Raw genomic sequence first — 23,211 nt, forward strand, 5'->3', positions numbered from 1 at the left:
GTAACAAGTTGATATGAAGTTGCAATTTAATTATACTGCACAGTTCGTTAGGCGTACGATTTAGGTACTCGCAGGCTTTGCTAACAAACGCGAAAAAGTTTGAATTGAAAAATGCTTTCGACATTGCCGATCGTCTGAAAGATATCGAAGTAATTCGTTGAAAGGTAATTCAGCCATTCGCGCACATATACGTTCTTACGTCGGGATGAAGATATACGGAATTTGAAAAATTCATGCACCGAGGAACATCCCAAGTTCACACGTTAGTACCATGTGCTTAGCGGATCGATGCATTTATATCCTTCTTCTCTCGCTAGATAGTCTACCGATATCCAGAAAATGTCGCTCGCTCTAAAACTTGTCCGCGTACAGGACTTTGCAAGAAAAAAAAAATGTATTTTCGAGTAAGTCGCAAAACGAGATAAAGCGTGAAAATTCCAGATGTCCGATATGAAACGTGATGATCCCCTTAGAATCGAGAAGCTCGCGTACGTGTGCTCGCGAATCTCTCTTAGGTAATCCTATCCCACAAGCATGGAAAAAAGATACCCCGAAGAGAAAGAAAATCGATATAGAGGTGCTCTTGGAAAATCTAAAACCAGAACGACGGGAGAGTCATTCTGTTTTCGAGAGGCACGTGCAAATAGAAACCTAAAACAGTTTCTTGGCGCATCCAATTCGCCTTTATCGGAACCATACACGGGCTTTCCTTCGTGAAACCTATATGGTTTGCGTGCACATGATTATGTAACTAGAACCCACAAAGGCACTTCGGTTAATAACTGAATCCATGAGGGAGTTTTTGCGAGAGAGATCGAACGGACAAAAAAAAACGGACAAAATGCTAATCCTTCGGTATTCCGGTTATAATTTGAAACGCAAATTTTACATTGCAGAAAATGTACTTTGAAGATCGACAAGGGAGTAACGCGAAGCAAGTAATAAATTAACAAAATTGCTCTCTTAAAAGGTCATGATAAAAACTGTCTCATTTCTTCAATTAGAAATAGCCCCGCTAATATAATTTCCGATCTATTATTGCACAATTGTTCGATCGATTGTTCACACACGGGTAATAGAATTTTATAACACGTTAATGGAGACACGACCGCGACGGTCACAGCGTTTCATCCGCTGTGAACATCAGGAATTCACGGTATTTCTCCTCTATTCGCGACAAACAGAATGTTCGCGGAACAATCTTTAAAGTTCGATAAACAATGTAAAACATGCCGCAACATTGGAAATTTTGAGCGTGTCAGAAAGCACCGACTCTTCAAAGGATTAGCAATTCACGATAATGTCCAACGAATCGTTTAAATCACTCAAAAGTCGTAAACCTTTACGAATGGAGAACCGAGTAGTAGAAAAACGAATGTTTACATAAAACGCCTACCTATCTCCTTTCCGACTTGTCTTTCTCTCTTTCTCCTTATTTCTTAATGTAACGGCGATGCAATCGCATCATGAAACACCCGCAGAAGATGCACGTGTACAAGAAAACTCTGCAAGCGATGATCTACCCTATATCATCGACCACTCCTCACAACTTCGTCACTTGGACGGCCACGTCGCCGACGTACTGCTACGAGTGCGAGGGTCTTCTCTGGGGCATTGCTCGACAGGGAGTTCGATGTATGGAGTGCGGTGTCAAATGTCACGAAAAGTGCAAGGACCTCCTAAACGCCGATTGCTTGCAGAGTGAGTAACGTCAATCTATATTTTGCTTTCCAAGCGCAATTTCCGTGCTCACGAAATATTATATTATCGCGGAAGACAATATGTAGAATTAATCGTTTATTTCACTTCGGTTAATTGGCATTATTAATTAAAGGATCTCGAAATTGATAATTGTCATGATCACACATTGGGGATTTGTCGGCGGAAATTACAAATGTGTTTTGAAGATTCGGAAACGCCGAGATTACAACAAAATTACCCTTTTTTTCAGCGTAATTAAAAACTTCGGGCTTATTTATTAACGACTGGGCAATAATAAAATCGATTGTCCCTCGACGGAGTAACAAGAATCAAGCGAAATCGAGAAAAAGTTTCGCAATTCGTTAAACAGAAATTAGAGCGAATGAATAAGTCTGAGCAGACATAAATGCAGCAGTTTAAATTACTATTTTCTGTCTTTGCTGTCGCTACTCACGCGAATTAATTATTAATTTGCCGTGTAAGACGATTCGACCTCCGTTCGTTGCTTTTTGCAATTTATACTAGTGCTATTTCCGTCGTCGACCGGTGTCTTGTCAATAAACGGATATTATTCTTGTATTCCGTATAAAATCGATCCGTAACGGGGATAACCAAACGATTGTCAAACCGCGCAATTGAATTTCACGGATTGGCCATCGCGCGGAAAAATCATTTTTACGTAAGCGCAATACGCTTGCGAAGCCATTTTCGCATTTTGCCCCGATAAAAGTATCCGCAACGACGCGGCGAATTTTATAAACCAATCTCCAATGTTCGGAAATCGGGAAGTAATGACACTTTTAACGTCGCGTCGGCCCGTCCATCAGACTTTCAATTTGATTCCAGTGATCTTTGCGTTCTCTATAGATGTCCCTCTCGCCTGGATACCATTCGCTATCGATTCGTACTAGCACTCCCAGACTAATGATTCTCACTCCTTTCCCCTCTGGCTCTGTCCCCGATAAAGTTTCTTTCCTTGATCGGACAGTCCACGATTAATTTACAGCCTCTCCACCTCTGATTCGCCGCACGACGGTTTGCCTCGTAATTCCGTTCTCAATTAATTCTCCCTCATCCGCTGCTGTCCGTTGTAATTCCAATGTACCGGGTGTTTTGCGTCACGTCCTGTACTATCGTTTATCCTTACTTCCCTTTCCTTCGCCGTACAACCGCTATCCGGCTGTGCAACAGGATTTCCAGTGTAATAATAATTAAAATTACCGATATCGATAGCTACGGAAAGCAGCTTCGATGCGTATACCTTCGTGCGAAAATTTGAAACGTGATCGACACCGGGTAAATTGCATGCGAAATGTTTCGCTATCGCGTCATCGTTCTTGCATCTAATGTAATCTATCTGTAATCTATCTGATGTCCAACGATTATATGTAATCAAAATTGACGTGAATATTATGTGATACGCAGAACGCATGGTCATCTATCACGATCTGTACGCGATGTCATATTTTCCAGTTTGTATGTAATTTTGCGCAACGCAATACCGATCTTTACACGGTGATTATCAGCTTCGTGTTCGGATGATACTAAAGAACGAAAAAACCCGTGTTGGTGTTGTTCAATCACTATATACCGATGATACGAATTATGACTTTCACGATATATAAAATTCTGCCTCGGGGAAAAACACGATTTTTTTTGCCAGCGTTTTATCGTTTGACGCATTGAAAAACAGCGCGGCATGCGCACCGAATCGCGTAATAAATCTTCTTTACGTGTAAAACACGTTTCCATCTCACTTCCTCTCTGCCGGAAATAAAAACGTTTTTATCGATACCGGTATGACATCGAGAAGATTGAAAATTAATCTGTAAACGAGCAATCAGATTTAAAACGTTTGACCGAAAATCTGTTCGGTAATGCATCTTTAGTGACCCGGCTAAACAAAAATATGCAAAATATATGCGAATCTCGAATATAATCTGTATTTCGTTATTCCGTTCTCATAGGGGCGGCTGAGAAGAGCTCAAAGCACGGCGCTGAGGATAAGGCGATTAGCATAATCACGGCGATGAAGGAGAGAATGAAGCAAAGAGAACGAGAGAAACCGGAGATCTTCGAGTTGATTCGGTGAGTATCCGCTTTCTGCGCTCGCTTCTTTTTTTTTTCTTTTCTTCTTTTCCTCGCAGCAGAAGTCAATCCAACGACAACCGTACTGTCGATCAATAGACAGTTCGGTTCGAGGAGGAATGGTGTCGATCGATGCACCGATCGATCCCGATGCGATTTATTGGTCGTCTGTCACCACTGCTCGCCATTTTTCAGCAGGTTCTCGTCGTCAGTGAATAATAGCGCGGCTCGTGCATTGTAAATAAAAGTCTCGTAAGGGACGTATTTAATGTCGCCTGTGATTGTACTTTTTCTTTTAATGGATAAAAAGCTATTCCCGACTGTGCATTAATTAGTCCGCCCGCGCCGCAACAACCCATTTGAAACCCGCTCCACCCGAGACTCGTCTCGCCCTTTGCGCGAGCGGATTGCAAATTGTTGTTCCGCGAATAAATCGCCACAGCCGAGCCGGATCTATTTCACGACCTCAAACATAGGAAATCGTTAAAGGCCGTATAAACATCGTTCGGACGAATATTAATGCGTCACGACACACCCCCGGGGTAGCATATATTGTGTGAATGTTCGTGAATAATGCCTTACGATAAGCGCGGCAAACACGGTTCGTGTTTCAGACTTCGAAGTTATCTCCTTGTTATCTTGGCGAATTTGTGTGTATTCGTTTCACATCGCACCGTTTCCGTTACCGCAAACATATCATACACGTGACCGATATTCTCTTCAATTTTTCTGTTCGAAACTGTCCAAAAAGCATTTATGAAAGAAAGCTTCTTCAACGCGTCATATATCGTAGTTATAATATACCAAAGTACATTAAAATAGCCCTTTTTGCAATTTTAACTACAAATCTCTCAAAATTGTTACGTGACAGAGTAATTTAGCAAACGGGATATAAATTTTATATATGTATATTATATTTTTTTTGTATATGTAATTTATATATTTATTAATTAAAAGTTAAGTAAATTTTAAGTTAAATACTGCATGTCCAACGATTTTAGTTTAATAATGTAATACTGAGATATGATAATTTCCGTAATATTATTGATTTAAAGGGAAGGCAAAATCCGCTTCGTTCAATAAACGTGTTATTTTCATGCAATCAAATAAGCTGTCAGAATTAAATAATCTCACAAATTAATATTGTCCGCTCAATAATCGGCACTGACACACAAGTACACATACATTCATGATATTATTTCAGTTCGAACTCTGAATTGTACTACGTCTGAGAGACCACAAACTAAAAATCTTTCGTGTGTTATTTGAATTTCGACTGTAATCCAGTGAGATTGCTGATTAAATTTAAATGTTTATTCAAATAAATTCTGATTTGTTTTTACGAAAATATAATGAGGTCAAGCGACGAGTGATCGTTTTCAAGTATCATAACCGGTCTATTTGCGGTAAATGATAAATGGATAACACACGCGGCTTAGGCACGTCAGCATCGTCATAATAACCGTCTAATCGCATTTGCGCACCTTGCGTCAATCCGTCGCATATCTGCCATAATTAATTAAGCGGCGAGCTATTCGAGATATCTCCGCTGCTCGCGCCACATTTCAATCTTATTACCCTAGTATCGGCTTGTTATCGCGACTATTATAAATATCGACGGCGCGACAGACATGGTGGAGCACGATTGCGTAAAAGCCATCGCGATAAAAGCCAGTTCGGCAGGCAGTCGGCTAATGAAAATCAACGTTAATTAATAATCGCTTGCGCGATCTGCATCGCGAGGGGCCCAATAACCGCGCCGATAAACCGGCCAATCGATATTTGTTCAATTAGTCACGTAATTAGCATATTAGAGGGATTTTTGAAGCGCAAACTACATTTATACAGTTTTTAATGAAGCAGTGAGTTGCCTTAGGAGGGAATATTATTTTTCTGAATTACTTGAAATCAACTCAATCTAAATTTCAAACGTTGAAATTAGCAAAGATTATTTTATCAGTAAACGTATGAATTAATCAGTGCGCATTAATACTCACGCAGATATTTTTATCATTTTTGCCGAGCATTAGTAATTTAGATTGTCGGTAATTAGTACGTGCGAAATTAGTGGAACAGCTGCAGCGACCGTTATTACGTGCCGGGGAAAGCGGCAGTCGCTTCTGCAAGAAATACTGCAACGCAGAATGTCGTGCCCCGCGCAATATGGTTATATGTATTACTGAAAATTAATTTAATATCCCAGGCGACAATAATTAGTTGTCAATTAAGAATGCTTGTACCCAGCGGCAATAGACTGGGATTAATCTATAATTAAATGAAACGCGAATACGGCGATGCAGTGGCGACAGTAATAGGCAGGGCAGATTGTAAGGGAGAACGAAGCTAAAACGAAATCTTTACCGTCACTAGGCTCGATCTCGTCTTCTCTGAAGGATATAATCGTGACGTATCCGAACGTAAATATGACCGACACCGATACCGTGCTTTCGTCAGCGATTTGATCGATGACCAGTCGCCTCAGAAGATTATTTTGTTTGGCACGCGTACTAAAAATTTCCGTTGCCGAAACGCTCGATTATCGCCGTTTTCGTTTTATTCGGGATTATCGGAAAAATTTAGCAAGAAACAGCGCCGTCTGAATGAACAGTTGATCCTACAAAGAGAATTCTCAAGCTGTCACGTAGGGATTTGCTGCTAACAGCCCTGCAAACGTGTTCTGTTTCACGGAACGCTAACTGTAAAAGCGAGCGCAGTTTTCACCCGTTTGCAAAAGAATGGCTAAATTCGCGTGCCGGTTGAAATTCCGTTTGCGCCGTTGCGCCTTTTTTCCTTCTTTTTTCGAATTTCTACTCACTATTGCAGATTGACAATATTTCGCGAGCGAAATAATCTTCCGTTGAAAATTCGCGGCAAAAAGGCGATTTTAGGTGAAGGTAATCTCGGAATATAAAGATATATTTCACGACGAGAGAAGCAGATAGGACGAGATCGCGGCCGTTGGCACAGCTTATGTGAAAGAGAGTCTCGTCGGAGTTTAGGTCAGTCTTCGGGGTCGACGAAAAGGCGCACGCGGGTCACATGATGGCGGTGGAGCAGTCAGTTTTGGACGGTACCAGCAAGTGGTCGGCGAAGATCGCTATTACAGGTTTGTTGGCCAGCTCGTGCTCGCCGATTTCTAAACTGGTCTTGTGCACTCTCCGTATACCCCACGCGACGAGCGTGTCATCAGTATGGTGTCCATCCCGATACATGATACATGTGTGTGCTGCAGTATGCCTATACGTATTTTGATCTGTACAGTGCGAGTCTCATCGTTGCCTGCCGTATACATATACATAATGCGTGTACGCACAATATTTATCTTCATTATACTTATTATTGTTATTATTGCCACTTACACCTGACGGTATTAATTGGCTCTTGGTGGCTGCCGCGCGTGTAGCTGTGTTGTATTGATTGTGCCATAAACCGTACCGATATTGAGTAACAATCACTGTCCTACATGTAATCCCATTCCCATATGTAATTCCGTTCGTAAAGCCGTTCGATCATCGAGCAATATAATGTGGATAATAAAGGAGAACCGCTTCACGTTGGAGCTATAAATTTCCATTTAAAACTTAGCTTTTGCCTTAATATTTTTCTCTTTTTTCTTTAACTTCTTTAAAAGCTGAGTGTATATCTATATTCAACATTGACTGCGTCACAAAGAGCGTACTCTCACGATGGACGAACTACATCCATTCCCTCCTTAGAAACACCTTGACTTACATACCCTCGCAACTATTTCCACCTAACCAGTGCAGATTATGGTATGTGTGCGCGTGTACGCTATGCTGCTGTTTTACGTGTATGTGCTGGCGTTTTTTTTTTTTATGATCTAATACATTTGTCCGCTGGATGTAACGCCGATACAGCGCGCTGACCGTTAGTTTACAACACCCCGGTTTGTAATTGGGCATTACCTGGGATTCCCCTTTCTCCCCCCCCTCCCGCAACGTTTCCTTCTTTTTACCTTCAAAGGGTACTTCCCTTCGCTCCAATTTCACGCCAATCCCCGCTGCTCCGCCCGCGCCGTGGCAACTGGTCCGCTTCAACGAGATCGACGAAATCGAGTTTGCAGACAGTTCTCTCCTCGTTCGCGCGCTCAACGCGCTATTTGCAATAGCCTCTTTTCCCCGGGAACGAGTGGAGTTTCGTGTTCCATCGGCGAAATGAAATCTCTCGCAGTCGGCTCGAGCGCGCGAATTTTCCTCCAGAAACAACGTCTCAATTACTACCGTTCGGTGGAAGTATCTCCGGAAATCCTTGAAACGCATCCACGGGCCGCTCATTATTTCTCGTTAACGAAATCACATTAACCAGGTCACCGTGCACGCTTTTGATTCGAGTGCCGCATTCGCGTGTCTGTTTACGCATCGATATCAAGATATGTGGGTCTCCACGGTGAATGTATATATTTACATGTAGTACATACTCCCCCCTACATACTCCCCGCGTCGTGCGATCGTCCTGGTCAGGGCGTCACGCGATGCTCCTCTCCACCGAGAGAATTCAATCGAAAGTCCATTAAGGTCACGTGGCAACTTGTTGTGGCGGCAAGTATGTGCCGTTGCCATTGTCTAAGGTAAACCCGGCCCGGCTATAGCCGTCGAGCTTCCATGAACGCGAGTCCCTGACCAATAGGCCAATACCACAGCGACGTCTATCGAAAGCAATCTACCGACCACCTGTAATCTTCGGTATATCGAGGGCACGTTCTCTTTTTCCGTTGCGTTTCGCTGCGAGATGAGAGTCGAACGTCACGGGGCATCGATCATCGCCCCGATCGAACGCGTCAGCTTAGCTGCTCGGTTCGAAACCCGTAGTAGCGGAAATATAGGTCTCGCGTGTCGAAGATAAGGAAAATGAATTCGTCTCGATAGATGTCGGATTAGCTCAACGGTTTGCATTTTATTACGAAGACGTAGGTGTTGAAAGATAGATAAATGTATTTGTCCTTCCTCTCGCGCTTCCTATACGCTTTATCTCGGGAAATAAATTACGATTATAAATTGTAGACGATAAAGTTTGTCGGGCATGCAGGAAGAGCGAGACAATACGTCACAATGAAACTAGGTACATTTTCTTTGTTTCTTTGTTTCAATGTACCTTTATAAAGTTACGTTCCTATTGAAAAAACATTCAAGTTAGTCTGCGTCATTTTATTTACTTCTCGTAAACGAACCGCACTGGCACATGTCGTGCGTATCGATTTCCTTCCCACGGACTATTTCCGCGCGAGATGTTTTGCTGGAAACACGTGCAGGAGAAATACTCGATCGAGGAAAAAGTACCCACCGAATGGGTGACCGAAATATTTCGCATGCGCCTTTGTACTCGCCGCTTTCATTTCACGCGACGACACGTCTTCAGGACCATCGTGGCTCCGGTTCAAAGGGAAGATGAAACTTTTCTTCTTTCAATCGTTGTTTTATCGTGCCGACGGGGATGGTAGACATGTAAATACATTCACAGCCCTCGCAGCATACTTAGTGAAGAATAATTCAACGTTGTTTGATCGCCGTAACTTGAAAGAGAATTTCGATTCATCATTCTTTTTCTCTTTTACTCTCAAAAAAATTACGTTACCTCAAATTATCTTCTGACTCCAAACTTACGCTCCAATTTTCGCAATTTTTTTAGAAATTTTTAACTCGATGTTGACACCAAACTTTCGACACAAGTAAAAGATATCTGTAGTTATTCCTTGATGAAAAAAAAAAAGAAAATTATATTTTTCTGAGTTAATAGATAGGTGGAAATTTGATCGAGTAACCCGGTCGTTGCGCTTATAAAGATGTTCATATAGTTGATCGTCTTCGTAAAACGATTATTTAGAGACCATAACTTAGAGATCAATGAAAGTCTCGTGTTGGCGGTGGGCCATGTAAGTCGAGCAACAAGTTTCTTATTCTAGGCTGGTAGACGCGCCCTCGCAGAAGAACAGCTTCCTGTATAAAACAGCGCTAATTCCACAACCACGAGAGATTAACAGGTGGCATGGCAATGCGCTCGTTACCGTATCGGCGTGATCGATTGGTCTCTCTTGCACATACTTCCGTGTACTTGCAACGAAACTTCGGATGGAACTTGGTATGGCGTTCCGTTGTACGGCATTGTGATCGACGCGGTTCTCGCTCTCCTCGGCTTCAATCCATCTATTATTCCTCCACATCGAAGCGTGAATCCCAGCGTGAATCCTTTTTTATCATGTAAATAAAATCAATCGCGTTGCTTCCGGTCGAGCTATAATTCGAGTAGTCCCGATTGACATCCATCATCCATATTCATCCGTCAAATTCCGTATGCTCGACTCGCGCAAAATTCGCAAAAGGTACAGGAGATCACAGGGGAGAAACTCGGACTAGCGGACAGAGCTAATTCATCCTGTATTGAGGCGCGGATCTAACTCACACGTCTCGCTTTGCTTTCACACGAGACACCCACTCATACACATACACGAAATACCGAGATACATACAGGCTAAAAACCCCCGGAAAAATACTTTAGCATTCTGGCTGCGCGAATGTATTCCTGCTAGCATAGCTGAGCTGCTGAATATGCTGCCGTCGCTGCTGCTGGATGATGTTGGATGATTACGGACGATTTTTTCCGCCTCGCGATGATCCCGCGTCCTTCGGTGGCCTCCGTAAGACGTACACTTCTTGGTCGCCTCGAGAGGATCCTCCTCCCCGAGGAATCTCTAAAAAGCGTGAAAATGAGAGGAGAAGTGACGATAAGAGGAGAAGGGTACGAGAGGTTGTCGAAGGACGATCCGATGACGACGACATTGTCTTCTTTTCAGCACGACGTTTTCAGTCGACCCGGATACCCACATAGACAGCCTCGAGCAGGCCGAACAGATCGTCCTTGAGGGTACCAGCAAGTGGTCCTGCAAGATCGCCATCACAGGTGACACGATACTGATACTTTAGAAAGCGTTTTAACGATCTTTCACCACAATCTCGATAATGAGCCACCACTCAGTTCTGTAACCACGTTACAGAACACACACATACACACACGCTTGAAATACACACTTACACGAAAACTTCTTGAAACTCTCTGCGAACAATGATCACCATTTACTTTCCTTCGTGATACTATTTTCTTTCACCGAATCACGAGAGCAAAGTTTCGAAAATCACCGCGTTACGGGGTGCATCTCACGGTTGCGTAATCTCTGTCGCTTACAGATTTTCTGATGAGTTTGAAACTTCGCCTCGAAACAGACAGGCCGCGAATTCATCCGACAATCCGTAATCAAGAGCAGAAGCAACGTATTATGCATCCTGTGTGCGCGCGCCTCTTGATAAGAGCACAGTCTCTCTTTCTCTCTGTCTCTCTCACACACACACACACACGCACACACGCACACGTATCTCAATTTTTCAATCGTCATTATTCGCGCGCGCGCGACTCTCGTCTTTCAAAGCAAACACGAAAAGATCTATATCACAGAGCACCATCGGGTTGATAAGCAACGGCGCGTGATATATATGAGGTACACTTTGCGTTGTGCCGCGTACAGTCGAGTTCTCGCATTCCAATTGCACCACCGGGGCATGCACATTGTGCGATCGATGCACTTCGTCCGGCACGAAGTCAAACCCCGAGAATCGATCGAGGGGCGTACTTGAATCTCTCCCCGACGTTACTGTTCATTCTTGCGTAAACTTTCGAAATATATTAAAGTCAGACGATATATATTGCTATGCTCGTTTCGCATTCCTGTTGTTACAATGAAAACTAAAGCAATTTGAAGTTACGCCGGTCGGTCGACTGAAAAGCGTGACGACGTCGTTCCAACAAAGCGATTTGTCCAGATCCGTAACATCAAGGTAACATGTCGAATCGGCAAATATAATCATCGGTGACTTATCCCATTTGTACGCCATTCGGGAATGGCCAAAACCTTCTCGACTAACGCAACCCTTTCCCGTTCACACAGCGGCGACTTTTATTTCTTCCGATTTTTATCAATTCGCCGACGCTGCTACAACGTCCAGATGCCAATAAAAATGATAAGCGGCCGGGGCGTATAACTTTATACGGTATTACAAGTAGCGTATGTCGTAGAAAATTATAGTTCACCGATCGGAATTGCAATCGTAGTGTCGCGAACGACATGGCAGACGCGAGCGGTGCAAGCTGCATACATATGCGCTCCTCTTCGCCAAGATCGATAGTTCAACGTACAGACCAGCGTAATAGCTGTGCTCAGCCTCCGCAGCCCATTCACATCATACATGTATGAATAGATATATTTCTTATCTACTGGGAAATTGCATAAAAGAATACAACTGAACGGGCATATCCCCATTTTTCAGGAAACGCGGTATTCGGAATTCTCGTCATAATCTCACCAGCATAATGTTATATCGCTTTGTCGCAAGAATTCCGCCAATTCAATTCTCAGCACGTCTCTTTAATATTTCAAGCATCCGAAATGTAACACAGAGAGAAAAGGAAAGTGTGCTAACGTGTCCCCGATCAACGTGGCTCGCAGCCAATAATGAGAAACAGTCGAAATGCGATCGGGGACGTCAACGTCGGAGATACGCCAGGAACTCGCTGAAAACGCGAGGAGCTAAAAGAACTCGGAGGAGGAAAATCCAGTGGGATATTCGATTTGTTTTCTTTCATTTAAGACCACTGCCGATGGTGAAACCTGCAAATGGATAATGGAAGAAACCATTTCGAGCTACGCCTGCAGCGACGCTCCTGCTGTGGGGATTCGCGTATCCGAGTGAAGAGAATCTTATGCGCGGAGGAAATTTTCTCCGTCTCGCAGTCTCGGTCGTCTTAAATAACCGAAGCTCGCCGTGGATCCCAAAGGAGGGGCTTAACGTTTCGGTTGAGCGCGCCCAGGAGCGCTTTCATATCTCTTATCATCGCTCGTATATATATCTAACGCCTCAATAATGGCACGATAACAAGACGGTTCTAACACATCGTTCCACCCTGCGTTAATCGAAGCTGCAGAACAAAAAGCTGCGAATTGCGGACGGAGAACACGGACGAATTTCAAATGACATAAAAGCACATAAAATTTACCATAAACTACATTTTGCGCACTTAACGTAATGCAAGAGACTGAGAGACACTATAGGGGGTACTTAATTATTTACGATCAAGCTGGAAAGATAAAGGAGAGGATGAACGGTATTTGCGCCACGGAACGTGTTCCAGCGGAGGAAAGTCGATAAGCAGAGAGCACGGCGAGCTGCAACGAAACTTTTTTGCCTTTCAAAAGCTGCCGACGTATCCATAGCGGTGCTTTCCTAGTCCACCGCTAACAGCGGAAGTAGCGAGGGAAAAAGCAAGGACGGCGGTATGAAAAAGGGAAGGTTACGATTATCCCGTTGAGAACGGGAGATAAGTAAATAGGACGCGGTATAAAAAAAAGAAACGAGAGGAATGAAAATCGGCGGAATAGTCTGTTTTAGACAGCGCGTCTCTCCTCCTTTCTAAGCTTTTTATTTCCTCCGTCGTGAGCGTTTCTTTCTTCGCGCGTTTATGTACTCTCGGCGCGGAAAACGACTTCGGATAATCAAAAAAAGAAGCGGAAGAAAATTGAGACAATTTCTGGGCGAAGTTAGTTCGCCAAGAAACTGCCGGTTGTCAACCGCGTACTGGCTGCTTGCTTCGTTGGCTTGACCATTTCTGCTCTGTTCGTGACTTTCGTCCTGATAAAGAATTACATTCGAGGGAAAAGAAGCGACGCAATATCGACCTGCAACTACGAAACGTATCGTATAAATCTTTGCGAGAAGATTCGAGCGTTATTTTTCATTATTGAGATAAATAAAGGTCAAAATTTTCTCTTCAAAATAATTCGAGAAACTGGATCGAGCTATTCAATATTTATTGGTTTTAATGCTTCGACGTTCCCCCGTGTGCTTTCGGAGAGTAATCTGATTTTGATCGTGCGCCCTCAACGGGTTAACCGCCGCGAAATAAGGGAGGAGATTCAAGGAAATAAGGGAGTGCGAATTGGGGGAAAGAGGTGGAGCGGAGGTGGTAACAGTCGGCGCCGCTTCCTCTTCCGCCCCAGTAATCAAATCTCCTGACTCACTGGGCGCAAATTAAAATGACTACGATCTGACGAGATATACCGCTGCAGATTGCACCGGAGAATCGAGCGTCGAAGAGAGACGCGGGAAGGATCGTATTATTCCCGCGGGAGAGAATCTCTCTTTGCGAGAGAGATAAAATAAAAAGAAACCAGAGAAAACGTAGTGTATTTTGCGCGCGACACCGCGCATAATCGCCAGCAATGTGTACGCATCGCCGCAGTACGATCAATTAAAAATGAATGCGACTCACGGCTGTGAGCCCGACACGTTAAATTGGCGTGTGAGTGTGTGTTCAATCGCGAGATTGGATCTGCGTACGGAGTAAGTATGCGACTTAATACGCAGAATCAATATGCGTTGATAACGATCGACCTCGTAACGCACGCAAACGACAAATTACACGTTCGATGACGATGATAATACTGCAATATTTATGTTGCGTCGCGATCAATCGTTGCAACGATCGATCCGACATTTTCTTTTTCGAAATCATACGTGAAATTCAGCGAAGCGTTATATTTCGGGTTTTTGATATTTAAAAATTAAATTCTCGAAATGCCGAGTTCTGTTATAACGGGTCATGCAGAATGCGACGTGACGGCGTAAAACATGCGTAACGCGTTCACCCCGTCTACATCGTTTCGTTTAACAGCGAGGATTTTTCGAATGTTCGACACATTTGCTTTATTCGTAATTTTTATGCGCGATGAAGTGCTCAGTTTCTATCGCGTGCATCATCTGCCGAGCGCTATGTGCGTGGCACCTCTTCCCCATCTTGCGCTCCAACAAAACGCATAAATCGGTGCTGCACAAATCCATAAACCTGCCTCAATCATTATCGCATATGGCGATAATATTCTTACATCGGATTAATTATCAAATTAATGAAGCGCAATGCTCATTTATATACAGAGTGCAGACGTTGTAAAACGCAATCTGCTGCGCAAATTAACACTCACACACACACATGCGTGGATATACACACGTACACACACAATACACGGACGCGCCTGTACGCGCCGAGACTCTTGACATCTCTCTCACCAAGTGGATTGTGGCGATGACTTGATGATTAATGAGATTAGGTATGAAATCGACATTCATCGAGGGCAGGAAGCATCGACGATCGTCCCCACTGCAATCGGCGGTGCGAATCAGAAAGAGTTAGTAGCATGGGCATGTGTGTCTGTCCGTCGATCCAAACCGAAGCACGTTATTTGATATATGATACCACACACGCACACACACACACACCCAAATATATATATATATATATATATATTTATATGTTTTAAATATTCCTTTTATGTTGTCACATATATGCCTTATATATGTATGTGGACGTATACGTATGTATCCTTATATACGTACGTTATTATATGATATATATGTACGTGATCCAAGCCAAGCTTTTGCACGCTTTTACGATGGCTGCCTACAATGGATATCGTATGTCCAAATCGGATGGATGTTGAGCCTTTGCATGCATCTTCTCACACACGACGTATATAATTATTTGTAACTATGATGACACGGATAAAAAGAGAATATTTCACGCCATTTTGCCATTGAAAAATGCCAATCGTGAATTGACTTATCTACGTTTATTGATTTGCCACTCGTTCGTGTACGTACGGGTAATAGTTCTTCCGTTTAAAAATTGAAATACGCCGCAAGTTCCTCTCACCCTCGGGGAATAAAGTTGATTGTTTTAAATCTGAAGAGTTTCGCAAAAAAAAAACACCTAACGAATTTAATAACGGAAAAGATACAATGGGGAAGCATCAGCTCTTCTCAATTCCTCGAATATTTCGAGATAAAAGCCCTGCGGGACTCGCTACCTGTTTTCAAACTACCTGTTTTTAATTAAATTCTCACATAAAGCAGAGTCATATTTATTCATTCGGCCGACGCGCACGTGCGAATAGATGAATATGAAACATCCGCGAAAAGACTTCTTCCAAATAGTCCGCTGTCTGTTTATCGTAAGCGCAAAAATCAAATTGACGATAGCGAAAAAAATGGAAGCAATTCGTAGATTCATATATTGTCGCGTTCAGGAAAACACGAGTTTCTATTTTCTTCTATTTTCTCCAAGAGTGGAGAAAATCCTGTGATTAACATAAATTAACGGCATAAAATCTTTACATTACTTTGCCTTATTAGTCACTGTCAAAGTAGAGCAACTCCAACGATACGGCGCGGATTATATCTGTCATAAGTAATAAACGTGAAATCGTCGTGGCGTAAATGCGGGCTAACGCCGACGGAGGATGTGCATAAAATACGTCGCCAAATCAGAATCGGGACGGGACAGTAAAACTTTATCGCTTCGGGGAACGTGCAGCCTCGGTTTTGAAAGTCGTAACCACGCGTTTGTGACCGATCGTCCAGCTACCCCGTCGACTCGAAACGACGATCTACCGAACGATGCGACGGGCCCGCAGGATAGTTCGTATAATTTCAGTTGGCTTATCGCGTAAGAAGGTACCGTTTAAGTTCGTCGGGGCGCGAGTCGCGAATCGAGATTCTACGCGACGGTTTTATCGCTCGCCCGTTTTATTTGCCCGATTATACGAGGAAGAAATATGATAAAGACACGCGGATATTGTTCCACGTATGCCATTTCATCGCGACGCAATCGTGCGATTGAAAGTGGAATGTGCGGGTTCAGGGCAAACTTTTTTTTTCACCAGCGCGGTGCGAACATATGTTCCGACGGATATCCGGTTCTGTTAGCTCTATTGGATTAACTCTCGCAGTCGCGTTCTTGGATACTGGCCAGCTGGCAAAACTTCGGTAATGTTTTCATTCGGCGGTATTGTCCCGCGGTAATCGAATTATGTACACCGCAAGATTAGAAATTTACGCCCGCGGGAATTAAATTCTTCGCGCTCAGTCTGTTTCATCTGGAATTCTATGGCATTACCTTTAGGCATTAGCCTGACGAACGGTCTCCTAATTGTATTCTTCCGTCCTTAGTGATCAGCGCTCAGGGATTAATCGCCAAAGATAAGAGCGGCACATCCGATCCCTACGTGACGGTCCAAGTTGGCAAAGTAAAGAAACGCACGAGGACCATGCCGCGGGAACTAAATCCAGTCTGGCACGAAAAGTTCTACTTGTAAGTAATTTCGATAAGTTTCTCTCTGCTACGCCAGCAAAATGCGTAATTCTCTCCGCTCTCAATCTTGCTGACTGTGAATTCTCGTTTTCACAAGCGATGACGTCAAATTGTTTGCTCGCACATATTTACATGTTTACTTCTCCATTGTTAAAATTACATTAGCGTACATTTTCGTCGATAAATTATCAGTCGCTTAAGATCGCTGGAAGAAAATTCAATCTGGTCTCAGGAAGAGCGTGATTTAAAGTGCATTACGATAGACGTCGTAAAAACCACAAATTCCTGTTCGCAGCGAGTGCCACAATTCGTCCGATCGGATCAAAGTTCGGGTGTGGGACGAGGACAACGACCTGAAGTCGAAGCTGAGGCAAAAACTGACGAGGGAGAGCGACGACTTTCTTGGGCAGACCATCATCGAGGTACGGACTCTCAGCGGCGAGATGGACGTCTGGTACAACCTGGAGAAGAGGACGGACAAGAGCGCAGTGTCGGGCGCCATTCGACTGCACATTAGCGTCGAGATCAAGGGCGAGGAGAAGGTGGCACCTTACCACGTGCAGTACACTTGTCTGCACGAGAATCTCTTTCACAGTCTGTGCGAAGAGAACGGCGGCATGGTGATCTTGCCTCCTCCTCAGAACAAGGGCGACGACGATTGGAAGCTCTATTTCGATCCTCCCGGCGAAGAGCTCGTCGACGAATTCGCCATGCGTTACGGCATCGAGAGCATCTACCAGGCGATGACGTGAGTATCATTTAAGCCACATATTCGCAATTGGCCATTAATCAATTAACGACTATTGGTTTTTGCTATAACAAGACAATATTTATTAAAATTGAAATCGAAATAAGCGGAATAAAAGTTAAAATCACGTATTTCAGATTAAAATAAACTGCGATGAGCGCTCTGACGCAATAGAGAGAATCAAAACGAATGATTTTTCGATACAATCGTGATATCGTATTTTCCAGGCACTTCCACTGCCTCTCAACCAAGTACCTGTGTCCAGGCGTGCCGGCCGTTATGTCGACCCTCCTGGCAAACATAAACGCGTACTACGCCCACACGACCGCCAGTCCGGCCGTGTCGGCCAGTGATAGATTTGCCGCCAGTAACTTCGGGGTAAGTGCCGGATGTTGAAGATTGCGCCGCGGTATCTCCGCCGCGCGCGCAGTAGAGGTGTGAGGGATGGCGAAGGCTGTAATGGTACCCGACGGCGAGAAATACTCGTGCAATTTCCTGGCAACCGGCGCTATCCCTTATCCCGAGCTACTTCTCATATCCTAAACACCTAGACGGTCACGCGTTGACTTGACGCAAAGACGCGCCTTTCACCTGATCCTCCGTCAATTCCGTTCTCACCAGGTCACCAGGAATAAAGGGATCAGCCGACGCGAATATATATATATATATAACGTTGGTTAAATAATTACTTCACAAACTTTCGAGAGGGATTAAGCAAAGTCTCTGCCGGCATCGAGGCGCTTTGAATAAAGCCTGACTCTTGGCGAATTGGTCATTTAGCGGATTAGAGTGGATTTCTTCCAAGAATCAGTAACTTGACTTTTAGCCGTATTGATTTTAAAAGACAATAAAGTCTAAGCGAGAGATGCTTACATTCGGTCCCGAAACCTGTCGAGTCACGAAACCATGCCTGTATTAAAGAGTGGCAAGGTCGCGCCGTGTTTATGATTGCATTTTTTATTTCTTTCTTAGCGTATAACTTTTTCTTGAACAAAAGAGAAAAAACAGCGGAAAGACCGTATGCACGCCACTTAATTAAGATTTTAATTAAGATTCTCTTTGACCGCGTTCTTTTTCCACCATCTGTAGTTTAACTGACTGGCAGCCAAGGCCGAGCGAATGGATTTTTCCGCCGCGCGGGGAATATGGAAATTCTTTTCACATACCTCTACAAATCGACGTTCTCTCCCATAAAACAGCGAACGATATGTAAATCGAAATTTCGTGCAAAATTTAAATTCATAAATCTCTTAATTCCGGAAGAGAACTGGTGTACGAGAGAGTATGTGTTTCTCATAGTTTTGAATTATGCATGATATTTCTCTTCGAAAATATTACGCGAAACTTTCCGAGCACGAAGAAATTCGGCTAAAAATTAAAAGAGGAAAAAATTCGAGGGACTCTCTTAGCGAAACATATAGATATTACATCGGTAAAAAAATTTCCGCGGTAAAATAAAAAAAGTCGACGTACTTATCGTAGCGTATTTTCTCAAAAAGGAAACCTTACCGCAACTACACCATTACTGATGAAAGAAACTAAGTAGACGATTCTCGTTATAGAAAGAAAAATTCGTCAAGCTACTGGATCAGCTGCACAACTCCCTCAGGATCGACCTGTCGATGTACAGGAACAACTTCCCGGCCTCGACTCAGGAGAAGCTGATGGACCTGAAGAGCACCGTGGACCTGCTGACGAGCATTACGTTCTTCCGTATGAAGGTCCAGGAACTGTCGAGCCCGCCGCGGGCCAGCACCGTCGTGAAGGACTGCGTGAAGGCGTGCCTGCGATCGACCTACCAGTTCCTCTTCGAGAACTGTTACGATTTGTACAATCGAGAGTTCCAGGCGGATCCGAACGAGGCAAAACGGGATTCGGACGATCATGGGCCGCGGCTCGACTCGCTCGACTTCTGGCACAAGCTGATCGCCCTGATAGTCTCGGTGATCGAGGAGGACAAGAACAGCTATGCGCCCGTGTTAAATCAATTCCCTCAGGAGTTCAACATCGGTCAACTGTCGGCGGCCACGATGTGGTCCTTGTTCGCGGTGGACATGAAGTACGCCCTGGAGGAGCACGAGCAGCATAGACTGTGCAAGTCCTCGGCCTATATGAATCTGCACTTCAAAGTCAAGTGGCTGCACGCCAATTACGTCAAAGACGTGCCGCCATACAAGGGCGCCGTACCAGAATACCCGGCCTGGTTCGAGCCTTTCGTCATGCAATGGCTCAATGAAAACGATGACGTCTCATTAGAATATCTCCACGGTGCCTTTAGTAGAGATAAAAAGGAAGGCGTAAGTGATATGCCATGATTTTATCCACGAGTCTCGATACGGCGATGCAGCAGCGTTCTCTAATGTGGTTCTTCAATCTTTTCTTACAGTTCCAGAAGAGCAGCGAGCATGTGCTTTTCAGCGTCTCCGTCGTCGATGTTTTCACACAGCTGACGCAGTGCTTCGACGTGGTGTCGAAGCTGGAATGTCCGGACCCGGAGATCTGGAAGAGATATATGAAGAGATTCGCGAAGACCATCGTCAAAGTTTTGGTGGCTTACGCGGATATAGTGAAGAAGGAATTCCCCAGCCATCTGAAGGAGGAACGAATTGTACGTGCCCGAGAGGGACAAAATTTACAAAAATTCGCGCAAAGTTACTGACAGACTTTATTACAAATTCTTTTATTCCACAGGCGTGCATTTTAATGAACAACATCCAACAACTTCGGGTGCAATTAGAAAAGATGTTCGAGTCGATGGGTGGCGACAAGCTCGAGGAGGACGCGGCGAACATATTGAAAGAGCTGCAACAACAACTGAACAGCGCTCTGGATGATTTGGCTATACTATTCGCGAACAGTTTGGAACCGCGAATAACAGTTTCCGTCAGGGAGCTAGGAGATCTTTTGTTGGCTATCAAAGGCGGAGGACAGGTAACCCTGTCGCAGCCAGCGCAAAGAAACAACGTAAACGCGGAGGCCGACGACGTTTTGAGGCCACTCATGGTTCTACTCGACGGTAGCCTATCTCTATACGCTGAATCGTGCGAGAAAACGGTATTGAAGAGACTATTGAAAGAATTGTGGAAGATAGTCATGAGAATTTTAGAAAAGACCGTCGTTTTGCCACCTATGACGGATAAGAGCGTACGTGTTATAATTAAATTTATTTGAAAAAAATTGGTAGAAGTATTATTAAGCGACATATGTGTTATAATTTGTGATTCTTGTTTCTTGTAGATGATGTTCAAGAATCTGACGGATAACGCAAAGAATCTCGCTGCGAACGCCAAGATAGAAGACATGTCGAAGCTGTTTAAGAACCACATGGCTGGAAAACCCGATGTCAAGAATGCTCTCAGCGGAGTTATGGTAATTGGAACAAATTATTCAAATCGCAAAAATGATTTGAATTATCTAAATTTATGATATCCGCTTAGGATATCTCCAAGGAAGTGGAAAAGAATCTTTCGCCGAAGCAGTGCGCGGTTCTCGAGGCCGCTCTGGACACAATCAAACAGTACTTCCACGCCGGCGGTAACGGCTTGAAGAAGACGTTCCTGGAGAAATCACCGGAACTGCAGAGCCTCCGTTATGCGTTAAGCTTGTACACGCAGACGACGGACACCCTCATCAAGACCTTCGTCACCTCGCAAGTCAACCAAGGTATGTCGCTCGGAGTTCATTATTCACATTACAAATTAATAAACTGTAATAATAACTATTATTTTTATATATGTTTCTTGTACTACGTAATTGCGGAACAAAATCGCGATAAAAGCGAAACTAATCAAAAACACACATGAATTAGTTAGGCATAAACGATATATTCTAACGACACATTACACGTTCCGTCGCGCAATTATCGCGCGAGAAGTCGGTATATATCGGCGTGTGCGTGTTTACACTCACATTACGACGTAATGAAAATTGTCGGGACAGTGCCGCTGAACGATGCGTCAACGCTACGTCAGCGTCAGCGTTCGATGAGCAGCGAGAGAGGTGACGAAGGGGAAGGAGCCGAGGGTATGGAAAGCCTCGAGGAACCCCTTCGCCAGACCAAGCCCTCTCTTCGTCGAGAGAGCCGACAAGGTACCACCAGAGCAGACCTTAGAAGGTCGCTGGAAGTGTCGGAGAGACTTTTAGGCCGTAGTGAACTGTGATCGTTCCGTCGAGACGTCTTTCGATGCGAAATTTTCTTCTTCACTTTTCCACAATATACTCTTTTACTAGCAATTTGAAAATATCCGTTTAATAAATAAGAATAAATAAGCCGATAAGAGATTTCTTTTAAATCTTTATGTTCATGTCTTTATATTCCTAAAGAAGAAGAATGTTCCAAAAACGTCTCGACAACGATAGCTGTGTTAGGAAGCTGTGCTGTTATCACTGCCGCTGCTGCTACTGCCGCCACTCTTGCTGCTACTACTGAGAACTTTATCGACCAGCAAACTGCCTCCTTCGGTCTCATGTTTTTTCAGTACAACGCTTCTGACACATACGTATCAAGAAAACTTTGTCATTTAACCACCAGTCACCATACACGATCTTCTTACAAGCGCGTGACATACTTGTCGTTATCTAGCGCTGTTCCTTCGAAAATTTCAAGGAAAAGCCCAAAAAAAAGATTCACAGATTAATTGATCAATCGATCGATCATCTGCACCATGGACACTTGTATCATACGCACTTCGGAGATTGTCGCTAGAATTCTCCGAATACAAAAGAAAATGATTTGTTCTTTCAATGCAAAACCGATGAAATCAGAAAATTTATAATTCCCGATACACACACCACGTGTGACCAAATCATGAAAACTTCGCTGAGGCTGACTTCGTCTTCTCTGATAATTATGCTGACAACAAGTACCTGCCTATTATCAGAGCATGTAATCTGCTCTAGAAATAGAAATCGAGAACTAGAACTCTCTTAGCCTTAGTCTCAGATCATAGCATCAGATAGAATCAGACGAAGTCCGCGTAGTGTTTAGATGCCATTTCTAGCTTTTACGATCATCGTGCTTGAGCGTAAATTTTGACTGCGAATTCTTGAAGTTCCAGATACCGCCGGTTCGGACGAAGGTTCGGTAGGCGAGGTGAGCATCCAGGTGGATCTCTTTACACATCCGGGAACGGGAGAGCAGAAAGTCACCGTCAAAGGTACGATTACAATCTCGTAAAATTTGTATCATATAACATTGACAGTTAATAATTCTAATTGTTAATTTACTCATCGATAATTTTATTTTAAAAAATCTTTTGTTCTTTAGTTGTGGCCGCGAACGATCTGAAGTGGCAGTTGGCAACGGGCATGTTCAGGCCGTACGTTGAAGTGAATCTAATCGGACCGCATCTTACTGGCAAGAAAAGGAAACAATCGACGAAATCAAAGAGCAATAACTGGTCGCCGCAATTTAATGAGAGCTTTGACTTGTAAGTTACGACGCAAAATTTAATTTATCGGTAATTACT

At 43.8% G+C, this 23,211-nt stretch overlaps 1 protein-coding gene across 6 annotated transcripts in view; it reads left to right on the plus strand.

Moving 5' to 3' along the window:
* LOC112467808 overlaps positions 1 to 23,211 on the plus strand; it is a 64,627-nt gene that overhangs the window by 32,152 nt on the left and 9,264 nt on the right. For 3 of the 6 annotated variants that reach the window (XM_025036631.1, XM_025036634.1, XM_025036636.1), the window contains 14 exons: positions 1,482 to 1,701; positions 3,669 to 3,789; positions 6,789 to 6,895; positions 16,854 to 16,995; positions 17,291 to 17,743; positions 17,971 to 18,121; positions 19,306 to 20,040; positions 20,130 to 20,351; positions 20,435 to 20,887; positions 20,981 to 21,112; positions 21,181 to 21,406; positions 21,683 to 21,832; positions 22,795 to 22,899; positions 23,010 to 23,172. In XM_025036631.1, the coding sequence (XP_024892399.1) occupies positions 1,482 to 1,701; positions 3,669 to 3,789; positions 6,789 to 6,895; positions 16,854 to 16,995; positions 17,291 to 17,743; positions 17,971 to 18,121; positions 19,306 to 20,040; positions 20,130 to 20,351; positions 20,435 to 20,887; positions 20,981 to 21,112; positions 21,181 to 21,406; positions 21,683 to 21,832; positions 22,795 to 22,899; positions 23,010 to 23,172 (3,380 nt within the window). Of the gene's footprint in view, positions 1 to 1,481; positions 1,702 to 3,668; positions 3,790 to 6,788; positions 6,896 to 10,597; positions 10,705 to 16,853; positions 16,996 to 17,290; positions 17,744 to 17,970; positions 18,122 to 19,305; positions 20,041 to 20,129; positions 20,352 to 20,434; positions 20,888 to 20,980; positions 21,113 to 21,180; positions 21,407 to 21,682; positions 21,833 to 22,794; positions 22,900 to 23,009; positions 23,173 to 23,211 lie in introns of all 6 variants that reach the window. The other 3 variants (XM_025036635.1, XM_025036633.1, XM_025036637.1) reach the window with 3 other exon arrangements.

The sequence above is a fragment of the Temnothorax curvispinosus genome, unplaced genomic scaffold (assembly GCF_003070985.1).
Source record: "Temnothorax curvispinosus isolate PA1 unplaced genomic scaffold, ASM307098v1 QBEX01017816.1, whole genome shotgun sequence".
Lineage (NCBI taxonomy): Eukaryota > Metazoa > Arthropoda > Insecta > Hymenoptera > Formicidae > Temnothorax > Temnothorax curvispinosus.